Below are 23725 nucleotides of genomic sequence, written 5' to 3' on the forward strand. Positions count from 1 at the left end.
TCGCTTTGTCAGATGTAGGTGGGCTGTGGTCCACAAAGATTTATGCCACAATAAATTTGTTAGTTTGTAACATTTCACAGGATTCAGTTTTTATTAAAGACAAGGATGGCTTGACAGTCTTGCAAAAAAGCCTACATGCCTAGGAGCCTAATCTTACAGTTCGTTTTGGCTGCAAGGATGTACCGTATCAACTGCTAGATGTCTCTCAGAAGAGAAGAAATCAAACTCTGTTAATTGAAATGCTTCAATTTACATATATTCAAATTCATTAACCCCACAGCTGCCAAAGTAGCAACAATGGAACAAGAAGGAAATTTCTCCCAGTTATTTGAACATTTCATGACGTGTTTAGATGCATGGAAGATAATGTTCAGTAGTGCCATGGAAGGTAAACTCGAGTAAAAGAAGGAATCTGAATTAGACGAATCCAGAGAGGTTTTCATGACAGCAACTCATTAGTAGCATAAATATGGTGAAAAAGAAATGGTTAGACAGCTCATTGCCAAATCCCAATACGTACATTTTAGGTTCTAGCAATATAAACAACTGAAAACAAACATCATATTTAAACAATGCATTTATTGAATTTCCTTGCTTTCAGAAGCAATAAATAGTTTCTTCTTAGAAATGGTCAATAGCAGTACAATTACTGACCAATTGCTTCCTTTTTGAGCTGGCGATCCAGACAACCTCTCCCTTTTAAATTGAACACAGAAAGTGCACTATTAATATTCACATACTGATCTCCTTTGCATTATGGGGAAAAAAGTTTATTGAAGGTTAACACTTATGATGCCTTAAACCTGGCTCTTTGATGAGATACCTGGAGAAACATGACGAATTAAGGAAAATATGAACTCCAGATCTGCTATTTATGAGTACCTTTTCAATAAGAAGCAAACAAAATAACTTACTTTTATTATCTCAAGAAAATAAATCCAGAAATAATGGCAATTTTGCCTTTCTATTTATCTGTCCATCCATCCATCCATCTCTCCACACAAACACCGCCCTTCCTTCATCGTAAGATCTCAGAGCAGTTTACAGAATAAAGATGAGAGTGAGCTCAGTGTGTGTGTGTTTTCTAAACCCCAATCAAATTAGTTTTGTCCACCTACAAATTCTAGTAACTCTTATTATCGCTGGAATTAGGTTTCTAGAAGGACAAATACAATAAAATGCAAATCAGAAGTGGTTTCTGAAAAATAATAACAATAATTTTATTTTATTAATAAAGATGCCAAAGCAGAATTTCAACATTTTTGTGTGTGCACACTAGAAAACATGGCATCTGAACGTTAGCTGACCCACGTCCCTCATTTTTAATTACTTTCAACTTAGCAGCATTTCCTTGAAAATGCATTTTAAAGCCTTCCATATTCTTTTCTTCAGTTCAGCACAGTCTCAGTAACACTTCCTGCAATAAGTGGAGAACTATGACATTTTCCCAACATGGGTAACATGCCACTGGGTGAAGGCAGCCAATTACAAAACGTGAGAACATAACGATGGGAAAGCGTTATGCTCCAGGAATTCCTAACTAAGAAGCCAACCTCCTTTCTTGGTTTGGGACTCGCAAGAGACGAAATTGAAGTGGCAAACCACCAATAGATTTGGAGTGACGTGGTTCAGTATTGTTAGGAGATAACTTATTTTTTCATCCACACCAGGTCAAAGTATAATTCACAATTTTTAGATAAGCAAAATATGGAAGGACACTGAGATGTTGGCAATTTCCCAGACTTCTTAAGTAGTATCATAATAAAAACCATGTGCTATAAGAATTGCTCTTTTTTAACATACCTGTCACTTAGATCTTTATTAATTAGTTGCTCCACAGATGCTCTTACCAAAAAACAAAGCAAGATACATTGTCCATACCATTTATGAGAATATGCATGACAACGTGGATCATGCTTGCTGTTCTCATCACTGTATCTCACAGAGATAAAACCCACTGTGACACACAGAAGAGAGAACAGGAAACACAGTTGGATGCACAAACTAATTTAAATGGAAGGTGAGATTTTCCTTCTCTAATTTGGGGGTGTAAAATATACAGACAGAGGATGAAAATTAGACTGCCAGTCATGACAGTCACACACTGATTTGCCAGACTACAAAGAAATGCTCCTCAAGGTCACAAATCTTTAGTGGCAAAACACTGCATTCATGGGATGATAAAGGGATAGGACTAATAGAAGTACAGAAACAGTTGCAGCCTCCTGAGGTCCATAAAAGACGTGTAGAAAGAAGGGAAGAACTTCAAATACAAAACCTGCAAATGTCTGATTCGCTCGCATTTCAGCTACCAAGTCTAGGAGAGAGATTCTTCTTGCCACACATTTTTTATTTATAATTTTATTATTTTGATGTTGAAAACTAAAATCTAAAGTTTAAGCACAATGTAAAGGAAAACATTACAAATATAAATCAAATTAAAATTCACACAATATACGAAAGCAGAGCCTATGCACACAGGGTTCAACCACTGTACTGATTTGTGAATCAATACATCAACCAACCTACAATACAACACGAAGTGTGCCTCAAAAGGCAAAAGGAAAGGCAGAAAACCTAAACTAAACTAAAGGCTTTTAAAAAGCAAATCCATATTTTTGTTCAGATCTGAGTGTACCTCTGGTATCTATATGCTTTCTGCATGGAAGTTAAGAGGTTCTGTAGAACTCACAATCATAGTGTTGTTGTGTTTCTTTTGTTTCTGCCAAGGAACCTATGCTGTAGTCACCAATTTTGTCATAAAAAATTAAAATGCCGCTGATATAAAATAGCATGCACTGTTTCTATAATAACTTACAACTTCAGCTACATTTTTTTACACCTGACTTTTACGAAGCATATTTTACTCAGCTACTTACTTTAGATCCTGCAGAAGATCTTTTGCATTGAGCATAGTTATTAAAGAGGTGGTAGCTGCTGGAATAATGATGATGGGTGTTCGAGATCCTGTAGAGAGATAATTTAAAAAACAAAACAAAGACATAATTTTAACAAAATGCCATTCTCATCATCATTTTTAACCCCCTGCTCTGCAGCTTAAAAAATTATGAACTAATTGTAAATCCTTACTTCGTATTTGCCACAAAATATAGGCTGTTTATGATTAAAGGGCTTACAAAATTAGAAGCAACTCACCTTTTTTCTGGTTTGGAGGTGGTCTTGCTTGGGAGACTGTGCAGAGGAAAAAGAAACCACAAAATCATTGCTTTATATAACAAATTTTGATTCTGGATAAGATTAGTCAAATTTATTAGCCTGGAATAATAAATCCTTAATTCACTTCCACGTGGTGTCACTTGGTTATTATTTGCATTAATGCTGCAGTAGAAATGTGAGTTCTAAGAAGTACTCACAACTCTTGTGATCCTGGCATGAGATACCGGAGCAGGCAACTAACAAGGGGGAAAACTATTTTCTGCCTATTTTCAAATCCATTCTCTGAGAAACACTGGACAATATTTTCCTCTTCTGAATCACAGTAGCATAGCACATGCCATGACATTTTGTTCCTACAGTGTGGTGAGATTACATCCTTAAGAACTTGGTCATAATTTCCTCCAGCAGGGGAACATTTGTGTCTGCACCAACAGTTACCAGAAATGTGGATTTTATTCTAACCCAGGAAATTTAAGACTGGGTTTGAAGTTGGTTACAAATTCTGATTAGCAGTGAACACAATCGGCATACAGTACAATGAAAGAAATTGCCCAGTTCAGCAAATGTTCAGACTCAAATGTTGCACTTTGAGGAAGCAAATGAAAGCTCATCAACTGAACACTCAACAAGTAACTTTTCAGGTTTTACAAAAATGGAGTGCAACTCACAACTTCCCAGCACTGTGGGTGACTACTCTTGACCGAGGGCTGAGGAAATCTCTTTCCAGTCTCAGCACCGTCACTGGGAGAAGATGAGCAGCTGGGAAAGGCAATTGCCCGATCCTAAGTATGCCTGAGGGACTGGGGTGGCGCTGTGGTCTAAACCACTGAACCTCTAGGCTTGCCGATCAGAAGGTTGTCAGTTCAAATCCCTGTGACTGGGTGAGCTCCCATTGCTCGGTCCCAACTCCTGCCCACCTAGCAGTTCGAAAGCAAGTCAAAGTGCAAGTAGATAAATAGGTACCACTCCGGAGGGAAGGTAAGTGGCGTTTCCGTGCACTGCTCTGGTTTCGCCAGAAGCGGCTTAGTCATGCTGGCCACATGACCCCGAAGCTGTACGCTGGCTCCCTCGGCCAGTAAAACGAGATGAGCGCTGCAACTCCAGAGTCATACGCAAATTGACTTAACTGTCAGGGGTCCTTCACCTTTACCTTTTTAAGTATGCCTGAGGTTTGAAGGGACATGAGAGCATCACCCTGCAGTGTTGCAATGTAAAGGGGCAACTGTTGGCATAACCCATCACACTTTAAGAGGACAGCTGCAGCTATATAATTACTTACTTTACTAAGTGCTTTCAGGATTGCATCAACGCTGACTTCAAATTTCATAGTACACTGCCTATGAAACTCTGTTAAGATCCCATGATCACTGGTGGTACTGTATAAATATATAAGACTACTAAAGAAATTAAACCATTTTGTAGTGAAATCCTGAGGGAATGCTTTCTTCAGATGCTTCATGGCACTTTGCTTGTTTCTTTGTACTCTTGCAGGATGGAAGGTCAGTCGTGATATTGGCCACCCTTTGTACTGACGAAGGCCTGTACAGGCCTTTCAGTTAATATGTGTGAAATCGCATCTGGCAGTGTGACCCCCATGTGCAACGGCTTATCCAGATGTATTTCTGCTCTTGCTATTTCTACCCTTTTCATATCATTGCCTGTCAGTTCCAAACACATTCTTATTCTCAACAGCCTGGTGAGATAAATATGACAGGCAGTATGACCTTTCTAAGCATAGGCACATAGCTGCAAAGATAACATAACCAGTAAAACATTCCAATACTATGCCAGTCTAACTACATTAGCATTCCATCTTAAAATATCTTTTAGATGATGATCATTTTAAAGCAAAGGCAAAACCAAACAAAAACACCTATTCCTGCAAATTTTGCATCTGGAAAAGTTGAAAAGTGTATAGTCATTTCCATTAGGAGGGCACAAGGAGCTGTTGCAATGAAGATGCCTAACAAATTGATCCAATTCACATTGAATCCCCCCCCCAATAATTTATTCTCCTAACTTCTCTTTATTCTATAGCTACTTAGTACCTATTTAACAGCATTATTCTTTCCCCAGCCTGCCATCATGATCCAGTCACCATTTGGTGCTAAAAATACTCACATGGCCTTGCAGTATTTACATGGCATCCATTCTTAGCATCAGTTCAAGAGATAGTTGCTGTTAATTGTCAGCATAAACTGAGTATTTCTCAAGGGTTTTGACATCCACTATAGCTTGAATTTAAACAGCCAGACACTTGTTTTGCGCAGTGACCTTGGGAGCGGTAGTTCTGCATAGGGGTCTAGGGGTCTCTAACAACAGTTTTGGAATCCTCACCAAACTACAACAGCCATAATTCTTTGCGGTTCAGCAAACCAAACACTATAGTACTGACATGCCCTGACTCACCATTCAACATTGGAAATATTTGTATGTCCCAGAGGTGCTTAGTGCAAGACATAATGGTTGTTAAATACCCCTGTCTAACTATTTAAAGCCAGAGACCAAAGCATTTTCTACAACTAATGCATACTAAAATCAGTGCGGATTTAAAGCCAAGTCATGCATTTTGTGCTCTATTGCTTCCTGCAGACAAGACATAAGAGCTTCTTGCTGTGAGTGCTTATGGGTAAGGATACATACCACTCAGGTTAAGAGCCTGGGTGGGTTAAAGAGTGAGGGAGAAAGGTCTTAAGATGCTCAAATGCCACAGAGTAAGAGCCTGTTGTGTGTGAGAGAAAACGAGTGAATAGGCTGCCTTGGTGGAAAATGGGATGGGAATTATTCCTAGTCCATTGCTGGCTTAATTTGTTTGAATGTCTTGCATTTACTTAGATGGCTGAAGTAGAAATTTTTATTTTTGTCACTGTAGTTTTTGCTTGTTTATCTTATGTCAGAATTGTTAATTTGTTGTTTATTAGCTTTGTTTATATGCTTTTGCAATTTTTACTCATTGTTTTTCTCTTTTTATTTTATTACTTTGTTACCTTCTATGAGTTTGAAAATATTTAATGAAGAGCAGGATATAAACACTGCAAATGAATTAATAAATACATACACATGAAATACTGATTTTAAAAGGTAGATTTACCTGGTCTTGGCACAGGCTGAGCTGCTGGGGTTTGGGTCTTCCGTGCCGAAGCGCCTTCCTTTAGAAAGAGGAAAGTCAGCCTTTAATATAATAAAACTTTTATTCATATACACGTAAACACTCTCTCTTTCTCGCCAGGAAAACGATTCAAGCAAATAATTAATAAGACCAGCATCATCTTCCAGCATCTTTTTACATAACCAATGTAATATATGCTTTAGAAAGTCTGAAAGTTTTGTTTAGGAAAAAAATCAATGGCAGAGAAAAAGTTTAAATATAGCAACATTTGGACTCTTTATCTGAAGATGGGTGATGTCCACAGTACGTAAATAAAAAATGGTGACTCCACAAAAAATATGTTCTTTTTTTATATGGAGACAGCTACTCTTACACCACACCCACTTTTACAGTTGGGACCCCAGAGGGCTGACCATGGGTCAATAAAGCTGTGGACATGAAACATAAGTTGGCCACCCCTGATTTAATGTCAACCATGGAACGTGGTGATGGCCACCTGGTTAGACAGCCTGTAAAGGGAATCAGGCAAATTCATGGAGGATAAGTTATCAACAATGACTATAGGCTACCTCAAAGACCAGAAGGAGCATCTATCTGAATACTAGTACCTAGGGCAGAAAATGGTTATTGTTGTCATATCCTGTTTGTGGACTTCTCATAGGTATCTGGGCTGGTCATTGTGAGAAAAAGAATGCTGGACAAGATAGCTAGGTGTTAACTACTGCTATGTTCCTGCTTTCATTCCCCTGTGAAATGCCACTGGATAACTGCTGCTGATGTCAATTCAACTATTTGATCTCAAGTAGTAGTAGTTTGCTAACAATCATAGTAATTTTTCATCACATGGGCAATGGGCAGATTATTTTAAAATTAATTAGTTGAAATAATTAATAAGCCATTTGTTACAAACTGCAGTCAAAAACTAAATGGTCGGCTACTTCATGAACTGAATGGTAGGTAGCTACTTCCCCCAATTATCAGCGAATGCCTTCACACGTGAAAGTCTTTCGACTAAACATATAATCGCAATTACACATATCCAAAAACCTCAAAGCAGAATGCTCTCAAATGAATGCATTCATGACAAATGAGAGGCAAGCTTACACAACATAAAAATTATTTCCATTTTGGGAAACGATCAGCTGTAAATGGGCCCTTAGATTCTAATATACAGATCTAAATAGGAAAACATTCAGAAGAATGTCAAATGAAGTCATTGCTTGTCAAATTGTGTGTCTGTAAGCAGATTACATCACCAGCAACTATGCTACAAGTACTACTGCTACACAGTTTCTATTCATTTTAATACAACCTAAATGGAATACAGGAAGGCAGCAAGTCCCACTGAACTGAATACAATTTCAATAGCAGCAGCATCTGGCGGATTACATCCTTGATTGAATTTGTATCCTTTTTTTACAACAGGTACTGTTATATGAAATCTGAATTAAATGTTCTCTCATGATAATTAAAACCCAATATGGCTCTTTGAAATAATCGTCTATGAGTCAAAGATACACAGTGGGCCATCTCTCATTCGTCCGGCTGATAAAGACTAGAATTTAGTTAAATATCTCCCTACAGAACTTCAATAAAACATGCCTGATTAATTACATATGGTGAACAAATCATTGCTTGGCATACAACCACCAGCTTTTGCAATGTGCGAAGCACAGTATCCAGTCTCCTCTTTCACAATGATATCACCCAGGATTTACGCCTCTTTAAAGCAAACAATTTATTCCCAAATATCTAAAACCTGCCAGTCATGAGATGACATTTTGCATAGGAAGCTGCAATGCTAGATGTGACAAATCATTACTTCATTCACACAACGCACATCTATGCTCTACAGAAAAGGCATTTTACCACTGTTCACTCGGCTTAACGGCTTAACTGGACAGTGCATATAGAATGCCTTGATTTTAATCAGTAAGGGGAAATGAATGAGCCAGGCGGAAGGAACATTCACCACCACTCCCTTTCTGAAAGCAAGATAGATAAGATAGATATTTTATTATGGTCAAAGACCAGCTAGCATAACACAATAAAAACAGCTTCCATAAAGATAAAATATACAATTAGAGCAGATTGCAGCAATAGCTCATGATTTAAAATTGAGATATATACATATGCCCGTACAACTGAGATTTGGGCTACCATAAAAATTGACCCTGAGGTGCCCCAAAGGGCGACTTCAGCTCTTCCCTAGTAAGCTATTTTATTCTAGAGGATGATTTGTGCCTACAAATCTGGGCGCAGAATCTGGCTACCAGCCAGGTCGTCTTGTGATCTTTGCCTAAGAGGAGAGAATTAAGTTTAGACTTCTCTGAAAGATCGGCGAGCCTCTTCAGCAAAGGGTCAATGGTGTCTTTACAAATCTCAGCAAAAAAAGGACATCTAAAAAATATATGTTCGGGGCTTCCTATTTCCCCTAGGTGCAAAGTCTCTGTGTGTAAGGGACTCTTCTATAGGAGCCTTCCAGAACCGGTGAGGGCAAGGCTGAGCTTCTAGCAAGAATGAAAGCCCTTCTTGCGTTTCTGGATGCGAGGGAATAGAGGTATGTTGCTGGAGCGGCTACGTATCTCCTGTTTTCTATGATTTTATAATCGGGGACCCTTGTACAGTCCTGTTGTCTCTCTATGTCCATGATTCTTTGCCTAACCACGGATCTAGATTGGCCCAGGCCCATAGTTATGAAGGTTTGGGGAGCAAGGCCCAGTTTCTGAAGAGTGTTTAAGACTGCTGTCTGCCAGCCAGACTGAAACTGGTCACTCAGAATCAATGGGGCTATTCCTCAGGGGAGCAGTTTCAGAGTTAGCCACTTATATATTGATGTTAGAATAACATGAGCTTTGACTTTCATCATCCCTGTTTCTAGTCTGACCCATGCATTTGAAATGCATCTAGGAACTTGTAGAAGGCCTCTGAGGAGTTTGGATTACACTCTTTCAAGGGGAATGAACAAGGAGGCGGGCCCAGAAAGGATCCGTAAAGGAGCTGTGCCAATGTTTTGGCTTTATATAATTTTAGTGCCACCGGGACATAAAAACCCCCTTGAGTTCTAAAAAATTTAAGGATAACATTTGCAGATCTTTCTCCAGCACACCCATTTGAGTTAATATGAATTTTGTTGGATCCTGATGCCTGGACCGCCATTCCTAAATATTTATAGTTCGAGACTTGTTCTAAATTTTGGCCTTGATGTTTCCAGTTTCTGAGCTTTGGTTTTTTACCAAAAGCAAGAATTTTGGTCTTCTGATAATTTATTTTGAGGCATTCCGTCTCACAATAGGCAGCTATTTTTCTTAGTGCTCTTCTAAGCCCTACGGGGGTTCTGGATAGTATTACTGCGTCATCTGCGTAAAGCAGAGCCGTGATGTGTCGGTTTGCTAACTTCGGAGGATGGAAGTCGAGGTTATGGAGAGTGGTTACCAGGTTATTTAAATAATAAAGCGGCCAAAAGGCATCCTTACCTAACACCCTTAAATGTTTTGATGGGATCTGTTAAGTGCCCTAGCTGAAAGAAAGATACAAAAGTCTGCTCTGGAAGGGAAAGACTTAGTGAATATTAAAAAGAAGATGTAACGCTAGAAGTTACATGTAGAACAGCTACATGTACACAGAGCAATTCAGGAAACCAAAGCCTTTTGCCCCAGCAGCATACAAAATACTGGGTTGCATGCAATGCTAGCTAGCCATGCTCACAGCAGACCCACTGAAGGTAATGGACATGACTAACATAGTTCTAGTTGCTATAATCTCAGCATAACTTAGCTGGATGCAACCTGAACATTGTACTGTCCTTATAGCTGGTCTGACATATACACCACAAACCACCAAACCATCAAGAATAGAAGAGGAGAGGAAAGGAAAAGAAAGACAATTCTACTGTTCTTGGACAATGTGGTGCCTGAAGTGTACTCAAGGTGCAAAACTGCTACCAGCTATATATTGCAGTTATAATTTATATGAAATCAAATCATCTGGGAGAGCTACACTCATACTGCCCAGAAAGGAAGCCGTCATATACAAAGTCAAACTTTGTCTACAGTGACTGGCAACAGCTGTCCAGCGTTTCAGACAGTGGTCTCGCCCAGCTCTACCTGGAGATGCTGGGGATTGAAATCTTAGATTTTCTGGGTGGTGGCAGCGGGGTTACAGGGGACTGCAATAGGAGGAGGAAATGAAATGTTTATTGGCTTTATTTTTTAAAGACGTGTATCTCGCCTACTTTCAGAGGAACTCAAGGCAGCTAACAAGTCATGGCGTGTCCAGACTGTGTCCTCATCAAGCTGCTTGTATTCCAGGCTGTTTGTTTTCACCTTGGTTATTTCCCCACTAGATGTGTGGCAATATTTCTGTAACACACAACAGCAGCACTAGCTTGCTTAGTGTACACAAGCAAACCACTGCCGAGGTTTTTAAAGAGCTCCTTGCCTTTAAGCAAACACTTTCTGTTTGCAGGTTTAGATTGTTTTATTACTTCTCAAGAGAGCGGAATCTATAATGAGGCAAACTGAGCATTGCTCCTCATCAAGAGGGAAAAGAAAGCAAGCAAATTGCTTTAGGTAGCAAATGAAGGGCACACCTTTCTCCCCCCTGCTTCCACACACAACCATGACTACAGCTGCTGCTGGCCGCTGGCTATTGTTTCTTTGAGCTGGCTTTTGGGCACTTGGATGAAACAGCTCTCTCGATTCCTGGGTGGAGTAAGCTGCCACTCTATAAAAAAAGAACGGAGGGTGAAAGAGCGCCAAGCTGCTTTATGAGTTCCTTGAGCTATTTGCTTTCCCTCTACTGCCTCTCCGTCTCCATTCTTCCAATTGGCTGGAAGGAGAAAGGGAGAGGACAGAGCATCATGATCGTGGCAAAGCCAGCAAGGAGACTGTTTCACTGTGGCTGTGGCAGTGGTGGGGACACGGTGCTACTTACCACCTTGCACAGTCAGATGCCTAGACGTGGCAGCTGCAACAGAAATGGTTTGCCTGTTGCTGCTAGAAGAATCTGCATGTTTTGGGTTGTGTAGTAGCGGCATGTCATCTGCCTGCCCCCAGCAGAGCCAGCCTTGCAGACTGAATGAGGTGTGCGCACGTGTGCTCTTTCCCATTCAAGAAAGCTAATGCACAAGGCACCAGCATTCCTGCCGGGTTGCAGTTTAATTGCTCACTGTTGTCACTCAGTTCGCTTTACTTCTTTCCCCCTCTTGATGAGGAGCGGGTTCAGGATTCTGGGTTTCCCTTCTCATTCCGCTTTACGGAGTCCCTTCAAGTTGCACTTTCTAATTCCATCTCTCCAACAACGCTCCACATCCTAGCTGCTGTCTTGGCATTTTTCCAATATAAAGAAACAAGTAAGAGAACATTCCCCAAGGGTCCCCCGCCTTTCCCAAATTTACTGCCCCCCCTTCCACCAATTGCTCTGAATAGCAGCTTGCCTGCTTTTCTGGAGAGCTAAGCAGTGAAATACAAAAGAACAACACAACTTCCTTCTCCTTTCATTTCACTTGGCTTTCTCCCTCTACACAGCATTCAAGTTTGCTTTTAAAAAAAAGTGCTACTATGTTGGGGTGTGGGGGAGGAAGGCTTGCTTCAAGGTTAAATCCAAGTAGGACCGCAGCCTTCACTTTGGAGTTGAGAGGGGAGGGATATGACATGATGACACCATAGGAAAGGTGTGCATGCAAATGAGGTCATAGCCAATAATTACAATTGCCACACACAACTGCCCTTCCGAAAATATGAGTGAGTACTTTGACAATGCTGTTCAGAAAACCCCACACTTAAGACAAGAAAGGAATGTCCTGCATAATTACTCCTCTAACTAGCCTGTTAGAACATTCATTTTTCTACTCAAACAACTTTCCATATTTCCAGTGATCAACCATCAGTTGCATACCCCTTGCTTGTTTTCCATTGCATTTTCCAACTTTAAGCCTCCCTGCAGCTGCAGCTACACACAGGAATGATGACAATGTGCTGCTACCAACTCAGATGTCATGCTGGCCTGCACATGGGAACAGCTGCATGTGACTGGCAGAAACAAATTGATGCAGCCACAGCCCTCATTGATGTTCATCAGCCCTGAATTACAAGGTGTAGGAGAACAGAACATGGAGAGGAAAATATTGACTGGGATCTTTGGAAAAGGGCTCTAAATTGTCACCGTGTGCTAGCCACTAGGATCCCCACTCAGACTTTTACCGTCTTCTGTGTGATCACAAACTTCCAGGGTTTTCTCTGCAGCCACAAAGACTAGCAATTTGCTTTAAATCAAATGATGAAGGAAACAGATTAAGATTCTGCTTGGTTTGCCAAGTGCATTATTCCACATGCCATCAAGCAGATGCAGCCAAGAAGGTTTCTAAAGCCCATGACTGATCACCCACTACAGTCACAGATATCGCTAAGCTGTTCCCAGATCCTTTGCATATTTAGGTCTTGGATGGACAAACACATTCGAACCCTCCCTTTTCTTTGTCTTAGATGCATGCAATCAACTCAACTTAGTGGAAGTGTTTTGTTTTTAAAGCCTACATTCATGAAACACCAATAAAGGCATTTGGACAACACTGTCTCGTTTCGTGTGTACAGGTTCAGATGCAGAACAAGCCACAAAAACTGCATCCACGCCGTTTCCTGCTGCCATTAGACATTCAGTGTCAGTTCTTGGCAATGCTCACAGCAGTCTAGCTCGATCTTCCTCGTCCTTTCCTGGCACCAGCAGAGCTATGGGAATGGAGGGTGAAAGGAAGGACAGAGAGAACGGAGCCTGAGGCTGTTCTCTCGGCCAGGACCACATGAGCTGAATGAGGTGACAACTGAGCGCTTCTAAGCTAGACAGAAGCTTATGCCAGCAGCAAGGAAGAGAGCCACTGTCATGAAGGCAGAGGGATGGGGATTAAATGCAGAACTTCAAGGCAAGGAGAGGAGAATTACTTCTGTCCTTTGTTGCGCGCACCCAAGCGACAAGAAACCCCAGGCGTTCCAGTGCTTACCCCAGGGTTCCGTTTCCTGGGAATGTAGGTCAATGGAGACCATGCTGTCTTTAGCATTCAGTTTTATTTATACATATAAACAGTCTGATGGAAGGGTTCACAGTGTTAACACTCCAACAGATCTTGTCTCCCCATTAAGTTTCCAAAATCCCCAAACCATGACTTTAGCTTCTGAGTCTAGTTTCCAGTACCATCTCTCTCTCTCTCTCTCTCTCTCTCTCTCTCTCTCTCACACACACACACACACACACACCCTTGGCCTATTGCTCTCCATCCTAGGATGATATGGCATCTAACCAAGCAGGGGTACGAAAAGGTCCCACCATTTGTCTCCATGGCAACAGAGCTCACTATGTAAGATGCTGATGATGGGTACCTAGCTGAGCAGCAACGGTTTGGCCAATTCAGCTGCTTTCTCTTTCTTTTCCAATCAAGAGGCACACAAATTTTATCAAATAAATAAACTTGACAGATAACAACACCATGACAAAGCATGATGGACATTAAGAAATTGCATTAGCATTCTTCTGAGGTAAAAACTGGACAGGTCTGTGTCTTTGTCAACCCTCCCAGTCTCTGCTGCTAAGGTTTTAGACAGAACGGAACCTTTATTCTTTGTGCATGCTGATAAGTACGGTAGTGTTTCATGCAATACTTATTACTTTGCCTAAGGGTCTGTTTATTTCTTGTTTGAATGCATGTGCAAGGAGAGGCTTGTGGGCTTTGAAAAGCCAGACAAGATTCAAATCCCAGAAGGGCAGTAAACATCCTACAAGAGCATGATTTTTTGTTTTTGTTTCATTCAAAGACTTGTGGGACAAAGCAGTAAAGGCATGTAGGGATTTCTGATTTTGGAGCTTGCCAGAGGAGTGCCATCACTCTGTTTTCCTTGGCTGTTTTTTCCAAGGTTCTAAAGGCAGGTGAGGTGTGAGGTTGCTCTGCGAAAACAGTGTGACTGGGGGACAGATAGGGAGGAAAGCACAGAAGGACAGGTTAATACGACAGTTTTAGTTCTCTGATAATAGGCCAGAGAGAAAGCAAAGGGATTGGGGAGGGGCAAGTAGAACAGGCTGGGAGAGAATGAGATATTTGGAGGAATAAGAGGAAGGGAGGTGTGCATGAGAGAGGATTCAGCCTCCAGTGATGGCGGGAGGAGAAAGCTATAGAGAGGACAGGGAGTTGGAGGAGGCTGAGGTGGACGTTTATGGGGTTAAAGGACATGTAAGTGGCTGGGGTATTTGCAGAGGTGCAGTGGAGGTAAAGAAAGAAAGAAAGAAAGAAAGAAAGAAAGAAAGAAAGAAAGAAAGAAAGAAAGAAAGAAAAAGAAAGAAAGAAAGAAAGAAAGAAAGAAAGAAAGAAAGAAAGGAAAGATATGAATGGGAGGGATGTTCAGTGTGCGTCTGTAGTAAATGTCTGAGAGAGATTTAAAGGAAGGGACACTTTAAATCTCACTCAGTGTAGGACACTTTTAGGTCCCTGCAGTGGAGATATCTCACTTGGGGCCCTCAAAGAATTCTGTGCCCCCTCTGTCTTTCACATTGTTTCCATGCTTCTAATTTCAGGTACACAGAAGCATTGCTCTCCAACTAGTTTCTATCAGTCTTCTCAAATCAGTCAATCCACTCTTTTAAACACATATCCAATAGCAAATTAGTACAAGGGTCAAGGTTGTATCCTCTGTTCTCAGGGAATAAAAGCAAGCAGGTAAGCACAACATGTGATATATCAGCACATGTTTACTAGGGTGTCTTGCTTCTCAGAACTAGCCGTTTTGCCTCACCAAGCCCGTAAAATGTTTATAGAGGAGGAGGGTATGGATGACTTGTGGCCAATCATAATGCACAAGGCTGTGAGCATGAGCAGTGGTCCCCCCCCCTGGGCTGAAAGGCCCCAGAACAAGACAGGCATCCAACTGGTTGCAGTCCGAGCTATCTGCAGTGTTTTTGCATATTACTTTATTTTGAGAACTATCACCATCTGAGAAAGAGAGAGAGATATATATACAATTGGAGAATGTGGTATGTAGTCTGAACCACAGCTGACAGGGTAAGTATTTTCATGCTTTAAAACAAAAATCATTGGTTTGGACAGAGGGGGTGGGGAGAATGGTGGCCTCAGTGGTGGTCAAAATACTCACACTTTGACTGCACTCCCCCATCCCCAGTACACTACCCCCCAACCCTGTGGAGAAGGCAGGAAAAATATGACTGCACATCCTGGGTCCTCTCTTTATGGTTGCTGCCTGCCCTGAACCCCTGCTGAGCTTATATTATTTACATACATACATACATACATACATACATACATGGGGAGGGTGGCAGGTGGGCAGGTGGGCCACCTCTCATGTGGCATTTTAAAGTGCAATCCTAAACATGGGCACTCAGAATTGACTTTCTATGGGGTTCAATGGAGCTTACTCCTGAGAAAATTAAATTAGGACTGCAGCCCTTAATTGTGAAGAGTTGCTAGATGGGAAGTAGGGAAATTGGGAGACTGGATTTTTAAGAGTGGGAACTTATGTTTAGGTTAAAATCATTTAGTTCTTTCAACTACCTGCTTTGAATATTATTGACTGCCTCTATCTGGAAGAATACAAATATGTAAGAACATGTGAAAGAAATCATGCCCAATCACACTGTTCTATCACAACAGCCTAAGCCCATTTATGCCTTTAGAACCTTGGAAAACAGCCAATGAAAAGTGTGATGGTGCTTCTATTATATAGTAAGATAATGTTCAGCAAAGGTATGCACCGAGGCTCCCATAACAGACAAGTGGCCAGCCCATCCCAACAAATGTTGCTGTGATTGGGACTGCTAGGTTGACCTCTATGGAGACTCTGAAGTCAACCTAAACAGGATGACTTTATACTGGAAGCAGGAGTGTGTGGTAAGCAAGCTGGACCTGATAGGAATGTGAAAGGAAGCTTTCGACAGATCCATTAGGATCCAAGAAGTCCTGGTCTGATATTGCTTCTACAATGAATATGAGAGTCTCCATTTTGAAGTGCTGCTCAAGAAGGAATGTGTTGAGCCATTTCAAAGCTAGAATGGCCTTCATGCTCCCATTACTGTGGGGCACTCAGAAAATAATGCAATGCACCTCTCAGTACCTCTGTGGGACAGGTTCTCTCTTGGATCTCCATATATGTCGAAGGACTCCTAAAACTGCCTGATGCTTCACAGGCTTCTTTAGTTTTGGTGAGGCAATGAAATGAGCTGACAAACCCCAGTCCATGGGGCACCATCACTTGAATCCAAACATTGAACATGGTCTGGTGCCAATTTGCACAAAGAAGAGAAATGCTTCACACCATTGGAGAAGATGGAGGAGGGAGATGCACTGAACAATGCAGAGTGGGGGCTTCATATGGATCCTCTGGAATGGTTCCACTTGCATCCGACTCCTCCAGTCCCTGGCTGTAGGTGCAAAAATCTGAACTGGCTGCTGGGATTTACATTTCTCCTCTCTCCTGTTCTTTGATGAGAACTCGCTCAAGGGATGCACTAAACAGCACTGTCTGATTAGGCAGAGGTAGCTAGTTTGTCATCTGGGAGTCAACATCCTAGATTTTCACCCACAAATTTATTCATGCCACCATGTTGCCAGCCATAACCAGTGACTCCAGGGGAACCACATCAAAGGATAAATTAGGGCTGCTGAGAGAACAATCTTCCATTGTCATCACAGTTTTCAGTGTGTTTTCCATCTCCGCCAATTCTTTGGGCCACTGACATACCAGACTTGTGACTGAGACACAAGAGATTGTAGCAGAGGCTTCAAAACCTCTACTCTTGTCACAGGAAAGCTACAGTGGATGTCAATGGCACCATGGGAGGCCCCACCCACAGCAACGTAAGATTTTTTGTGACCTCTTCTGGCAGAGAATAAAGCTTGTTCATCACCAGAAGGAATTCTTCTCTTTAGCTGGCCTTGTCCATTCTGTTTTGCACATCCTGTCAGCAATATGTGCTCAGGGAAGGATACTCTTAGGTGGCCTTGTATAATGACTGTCTTGGCTCATTTGGGCATAACTTTAAAAGAAAATATCTTAAAACCATTTACTTCCAGCCAGTTCCACCTGCCCCTCTCCAATTCCTTCTCTTTTCTTCCTGTCCATCACCAGAGTACTAAAACTGCCATATTAACCAGCCCTCAATCACTATCTCCCCACACACTATCACACCATTTTATCAGTGCATGTTAAGGAGGTTAGAAAGGGAGTAATCAAGCTTAGAGAGAATTCCTGTTCTCCTACTAATGGTTTTTAAAGATGAAAAAAAAAATGCTTAATCTGAATTGGACATATGAGGAATTTCATTTCGGACCTAGGCTCTGGTTGCTCTTCTGTGATGTTGCATTTTTTTGTTTTGTTACTGTTGTTGTTTTACAGTTGATCATGCAACAGGGATGCACACCAATTTGGAAGCGCAAAATAATGCAACCCTCACACCACTGTTGAAATAATATAACTGGGGCTAATGGCACCCAGAGAGAAACAAAGGATCGATTCATTCACTGGCTGCAAATACAGAAGACTCAAAGGGAAGACCAAAAGTTTATTCAGTCATTGGCACTTTCTAGTTTTATAATGGGCACACAGAAAACTGCCATTTGAATGACATTCAAGTACATTTTAAACAAACCCAATGCAAATATTAGAAGTAGCAGGAAAAAGCAACCAGTCAGGACCAAAGGAAGGTAGAAATCGGTCTGAGGAGATTTAAGTATTAATCATCTAGAGAGAATATTAGACAATAGAGAGAAGAACAATCGCAAAAGGAACCATAATGACCAGTAAAAAACCCCAGTGTAAATATATACAAGGAAACCACTATCCTGCCTTTATAGGTTTTTATGCAGTTTGGCACATACATGATGCTGTCACTATAATTAATATCTCCACAGATCAAAGCCCACTTTGATGTTTCTGGTCAGTGCTTTTTTCTCCCCTTTAAAAACATTTTTTCTATCCTCTTATATTATTAAGCAATGCATGCAAGTGTGGCATAGAAACCACTACACTGCTGAATAAGAGTTTAATTTTCTCTCTCTTTGAAATGTTCAGTGCTGCTGCAGGTTAGCCTCCTTTCTCCTGCTGTGCTGAATGAAAGCTTCATAAAAGTCACAGTTCCTTACAGAATGTGAGAGAAGTATTTGTGACAAGCATGAAGCACCACCAAGGACTGCTGGAGTTAGTTTGGTGGGGAAGGATTGTACAAATCACAAGGTTGCGCTGTGTGAGGGGAAGCGCCCCTTCCATACACCCGTGGGGCAATTTCTTGACCTTCACAAGAATAAAAAAAATGGGACTAGAGTTCAAAATTCATGAAATCATCTGATGACTCAGGAGGAACCTGCCACAAGGAGAGGATAATGCCACCAAAATCTGGAGGGGTCTGGGGTGGGTGGAGGTACGAACCACCCCCGAACATTTGTGCCTTTTATTGTAGAAAAAAGTACATGATGCATGAAGTGTTGTGTGTTGGGTGAGGAGTTACACCGTTTCAAAAACTCTCTGGGGTGCCCCCAAAAGTGAAGGTTTAATCATCATCACCACATTTTGGTGGTGCAAGGCAAAAAAAGGTAGCCAGAATAGCTTTGCAAGTAATGCTGAACCTTGAAGTAAGTCCATAAAGGGAACTAGCCTACATATATGTAAATTAGCACTCAATGGCCTAAAAGAGAACTGTTGTGGAGAGAACCTAAACCAGGGGTGGGCAACCTAAGGCCCGGGGCCGGATGCGGCCCAATCGCCTTCTCAATCTGGCCCGCGGATAGTGTGGGAATCAGCATGTTTTTACATGAGTAGAATGCGTCCTTTTATTTAAAATGCATCTCAGGGGTATTTGTGGGACACAGGAATTTGTTCATTTTTTTTTCCAAAATATAGTCCGGCCCCCACATGGTCTGCGGGATGGTGGACCGGCCCACGGCTGAAAAAGGTTGCTGACCCCTACCTAAACCAACAGGATCCTTCGCTTTCTCTAGAAGAGTTGGGGAGGCATTACTTACTGATGCTGAACTGTCTCAGTTGCTCAGTGCTAGGATAATGTAACAGCACAAAAACCAAACCTACATGGAGTAACTCTTAAAAACATCATGAAAGATAACTATTTGATGCATTCTTCACTTTGACCTCCCATTTACAGAAACTCGGTTTATTTACTTACAATACTGAGAATAGATAAGAAAATTATTTACTGTACTGATAACAGGAGAAAATGCTCAGCTAAGAATAATAATAAAAAATTGACAATCTCAAAGCAAACTGCTCGGTTGATCTTTCATCCATTATTGCTCAACGCCACAGCGTGAATCCTCATAGTAAATACCACTGTGCCTTTGTTTACTGTTTATCAACAAATGAGAAAGTGAACAATGCGTTTAAGTGATACAACTTGCTGGGAAGGAAAATAAGGAAGGCAACAGTGACACTTGTGGCCATCCCTAGATTGTCATTGTGGATAGGGGTAATTTGTTTTTACATTCAGTTCAGGCAAACCTTACGATAAGAAAACAAATGCCACTCACTTGCAGTCATTAACTACCATGTACACATGGCACACCTACAGCTCAGACAAATTGGCACCGCAATAGAACTAAAAAAGAGAGAAGTAAACAGTAGTAAAGGCTGACTACCGTTAAAAGAGTTTTTAAGCTTGTACAAAAAACACCACCTTGTAAAAGACAGAGGTCACCAGTGCTTGTGAATGGTTTGTATGCTTTTATATGACTGGGCTTCAATGCAATAAATACAGAGGCAAAATTTCAATCCTTCCTCAACTGCTTGTTTCATGTTTTCTGTGGACAAACCTGGCAACTTAACTTTGTACACATGCCATTTGCACTCAACTGTGTCGGGCATGTATTTTGCTATTTAAACACAGGTACTGGACCAGAATTTTAAAAATACAAATCTATTCCGCCTTGGAAAATGATTCTTTGACTTGGTTACAGAGTAACCAAGGGCAATGTTAAAATACAAATACAAGAATCAGTTTTGAAATGCCTGTGTGGCCAAGATACTATCACTTTGCTTATTGAGAAATAGGAATCAGATTTTATCATTCTATGAATAGCAGAAACAAAGACTCTGTTCAGACATGCTCCCCCTCCTGTTCTACACTTAACGAAGAGGAGATAAGATGCTCCAGCTTCAATTTTAAACCAACCACAGTTCCCCATGACATGCAAACTCAATAGGCTGTTAGAACAAACCACATTTTCAGGTTTCAGATTCTGATCTACCATCACTAACCAGTTTAAATAAGCCACAGTTTCCTGGTTTGGATGTCATGGGGAACTTAAAAATATTGAAAATAGATAGAATATTCACAGTAGTGTGCATAAAATAATAAGGGTGAATATTTCAGAATATGCTTCTCGCAACTTTGTAGCAATAGGTCCCCAATTTATTATCATCCCTTAGGAAGTACTACAGAGATTATTAACAAACAATTCCACCTGCAGGCTTAAAATTTAGAAGAAAGACACAATACAAAAGGAAAAAGGAAAGGAGAGGGACAAGGAAAATAAGCGAATTCAGGTCCAATTCTTATAGTTATATAATTGCCTTTCTGGTGACCAGCTGGAATAGCTGCTGAGGAAGTAGTTTAGAAACAAAATTCTTTATGGTTTCAAATAACTAGGGATCTGCCAGACAGATATGCTCACCTCAACAAAAAGCTCACAAGTTCTATATAGTGGTACCTCTGGTTAAGAACATTTGTTCCAGAGGTCCGTTCTTAACCTGAAACTGTTCTTAACCTGAGACATCACTTTAGCTAATGAGGCCTCCAGCTGCCACCACGCCGCTGGAGCACAATTTCTGTACTTATCCTGAAGCAAAGTTCTTAACCTAAGGTACTATTTCTGGGTTAACAGAGTCTGCAACCTGAAGTGTCTGTAACCTGAAGCATCTGTAACCCGAGGTACCACTGTACTAATGAAACCATTTTTTTTATACTTCAACAAAATCATTTAATGGTGCTATATAAATAAAGATTGTAAAACACAAGGTACTTTAAGCAGGATGAGGCACAAGCAAGTGGTCCCTCATACTTCCTATCCAAATTATAATCTCCCTTGGTTTGTCACAATTGTCCCTTAAAATCTAAAGCCATGCTCTTGCATTCAAGTCCCACACTATAACGTTCTTTCTTTGAGAGGCTAGGGTGCTCACTGCAGCTCTCTAGTCACACAACTGTTTCCCTAACAGAAATGTGTTGCACAAGCTTACTCTGCTAGCCTGCGCACCCTAACTGGGCTAAAGTTGGATGAGGAAAAACAACTATTTTTGTTGTTCCATTGTCATCATTACTGGATTCCCTCAAGAAGAGCTCTAGCCAACACATGAAAAACGAGAATCTTATTGGATTAAAGTCTCTCCGCTAGAAGGATATCATCAGTTTGACCTACCTGCTGCTGCCCCAATGGATCACTGAAAAATACTTTCTGCTTTCAAAAGGAAACAACAACAACAAACATTGCACTATATTAAAAGTTTAGGAGGCTACATCTCTGCCTTGACAATGAGAACAAAAGAGATGCAATTGTAAAAATTACATGAAGAACACTTTCAAACAGGCCCGGCCTAAGACTTTTGATGCCTCAGGTGAAAGACAAGGTGGCACCCCTTCCCAAACTCATTTACAGAAGCTGACTGGACTAGTGGTCGAATCTCACTTCATCCTTTGTGGCTGGATTCTCCACCACACCTGAGGCAGCAGCCTAGAGATCAAGGAGCCCAGGAGAGGTCATGGGCAACAGAGGAGACAGAACTGGAGCCTCCGGAGCAACAGATAGAGTATCTGCCGCCTAAGGCGGCTGCCTCACTCTGCCTAACATAGGGCCGGCCCTGCTTGCTGAGAAGCAAAAATTTGGCTTACTGTTTTGTGATTTGTTTGGTTCAAATATAATTAGGATGCAATTTGTGGAAAAAATATATTAAATTATATCATAACATTTATACATGGCTTGATTGGAAGGGAATCTTATGCCAGCAGAGCACAAACGTCTTCTGTCTGGTTTCTTCTGCCATTGCAGCACCACACTATACAACCCACAATGTTCACACTATGCAGAGGCTTTTTTTGGAGGGTACGCAGGGTTGCAAGGGGGATGAGGGAAAGCAAAAGACCCTCTTTGTAAGCTTGCCTTCCACTTGTGCAAAATTTGATACCACCAATAATTTCTAACACACAGCTGCAACTCGCAATAAAAATGCTATATGCGAAAGTAGACTGTGGTCACTTTAACACAAATTATGACTTCAAGAAGCCCCAGAACTACTGTGAGATTTGAGGCAGTGTATACTTTGACTATCACTTAAGGGCATTTGAATATTCCTAAAATAGAACAGTTGCACTCCGCAATAGTTATTAACAACAAGCGATCATCTGACCATGTCCTAAACTATCCCCAGGATATAATCTCTAGGAACAGCTCAACTGCAAATGGTCCATTTAGTAAAAATAAGCATTACAAATGTCATTCCTGAAATTTAGGACAACGTTACATTTTCAGTGGACTGTCTAAATTTATGCAAGCTAAAGAAAACAATACTAACAGCCCATTTTCTTTTTAAACTATTCTATCTCTCTCTCTTGCTTTTCTGATAATCTGCTGGTGTGCTTGAGAGAGCTGTGCATTTCTCAGTATTAACAAAAAGCGTACCAGCAGATTATAATCAAAATACACAGCTTTGTTAAACGTTGATTCTTATTTAGATATTGCCTGAAGGTTATATCACTGTTCTGCTACCAACACTCACCTTAGTGAGCTCAATTATTTGAGGCAAAAGAATATTCTATTCCTGAAACATGCACATACATATTGTGTGGGATAACAAAACCATTCTTTAAAAAAGCAGCTCCCTTCAAAGGAACAGATTTATTGCAAATTAAACCCTCTCATACATTGGGGTCACAACTGAAATCAAAGGGTATGGAAACCATGAAAAACTCTCCGCTTCAACTCTGTTACTTCAGTCAGTATTCTTCTACATTTAAAGTTTATTGGGGTCAATCAGAGCCCAAGTACACTGAATGAAGGGGAAATGAAACACTATACATCCAAAGCATTAGAGTCTCAATGACCCCAACACAATGAAAACTTTAATGAACAAGACAATAGCTTCCTTGGGTTGACTGGAAAGATAAAGGCAGAGTTAATTTCCCCCTTTTTATTTATTTATAAAAACATCGAGGAGGTTTTCTGTTGAAGAAAAGGTACATGAATGCCAGTTTTACAAAGAGAAGTGGAAAGGCAGTGGCAAAGTAAGCACCTTCATTTATATTCATTCACGGCACCTGTCCCACCTAGAACACAGGAAAGGGGTGGGCAGCAGACCCCCAATTCCTATATTCAGGAATTCACATCGTCACTTCTAGTTCCAATTAACCATGATGAGCTAGATGGGAATTCAGAAAGCTTTCATT

The 23725-nt window shown here is 40.9% G+C and overlaps 1 protein-coding gene across 1 annotated transcript in view; it reads right to left on the reverse strand.

Annotated features, from left to right (window-relative positions):
- Positions 1-23725, reverse strand: part of CDC73 (cell division cycle 73) — a 106162-nt gene that overhangs the window by 9725 nt on the left and 72712 nt on the right. Inside the window, exons 11-13 of the mRNA XM_083506811.1 lie at positions 6269-6326; positions 3157-3192; positions 2880-2967 (exon numbers count right to left, since the gene is read on the reverse strand). Coding sequence (XP_083362937.1) covers positions 2880-2967; positions 3157-3192; positions 6269-6326 — 182 coding nt within the window. The remainder of the gene's footprint in view (positions 1-2879; positions 2968-3156; positions 3193-6268; positions 6327-23725) is intronic.

The sequence above is a fragment of the Podarcis liolepis genome (assembly GCF_965112155.1).
Source record: "Podarcis liolepis genome assembly, chromosome: 6".
NCBI lineage: Eukaryota > Metazoa > Chordata > Lepidosauria > Squamata > Lacertidae > Podarcis > Podarcis liolepis.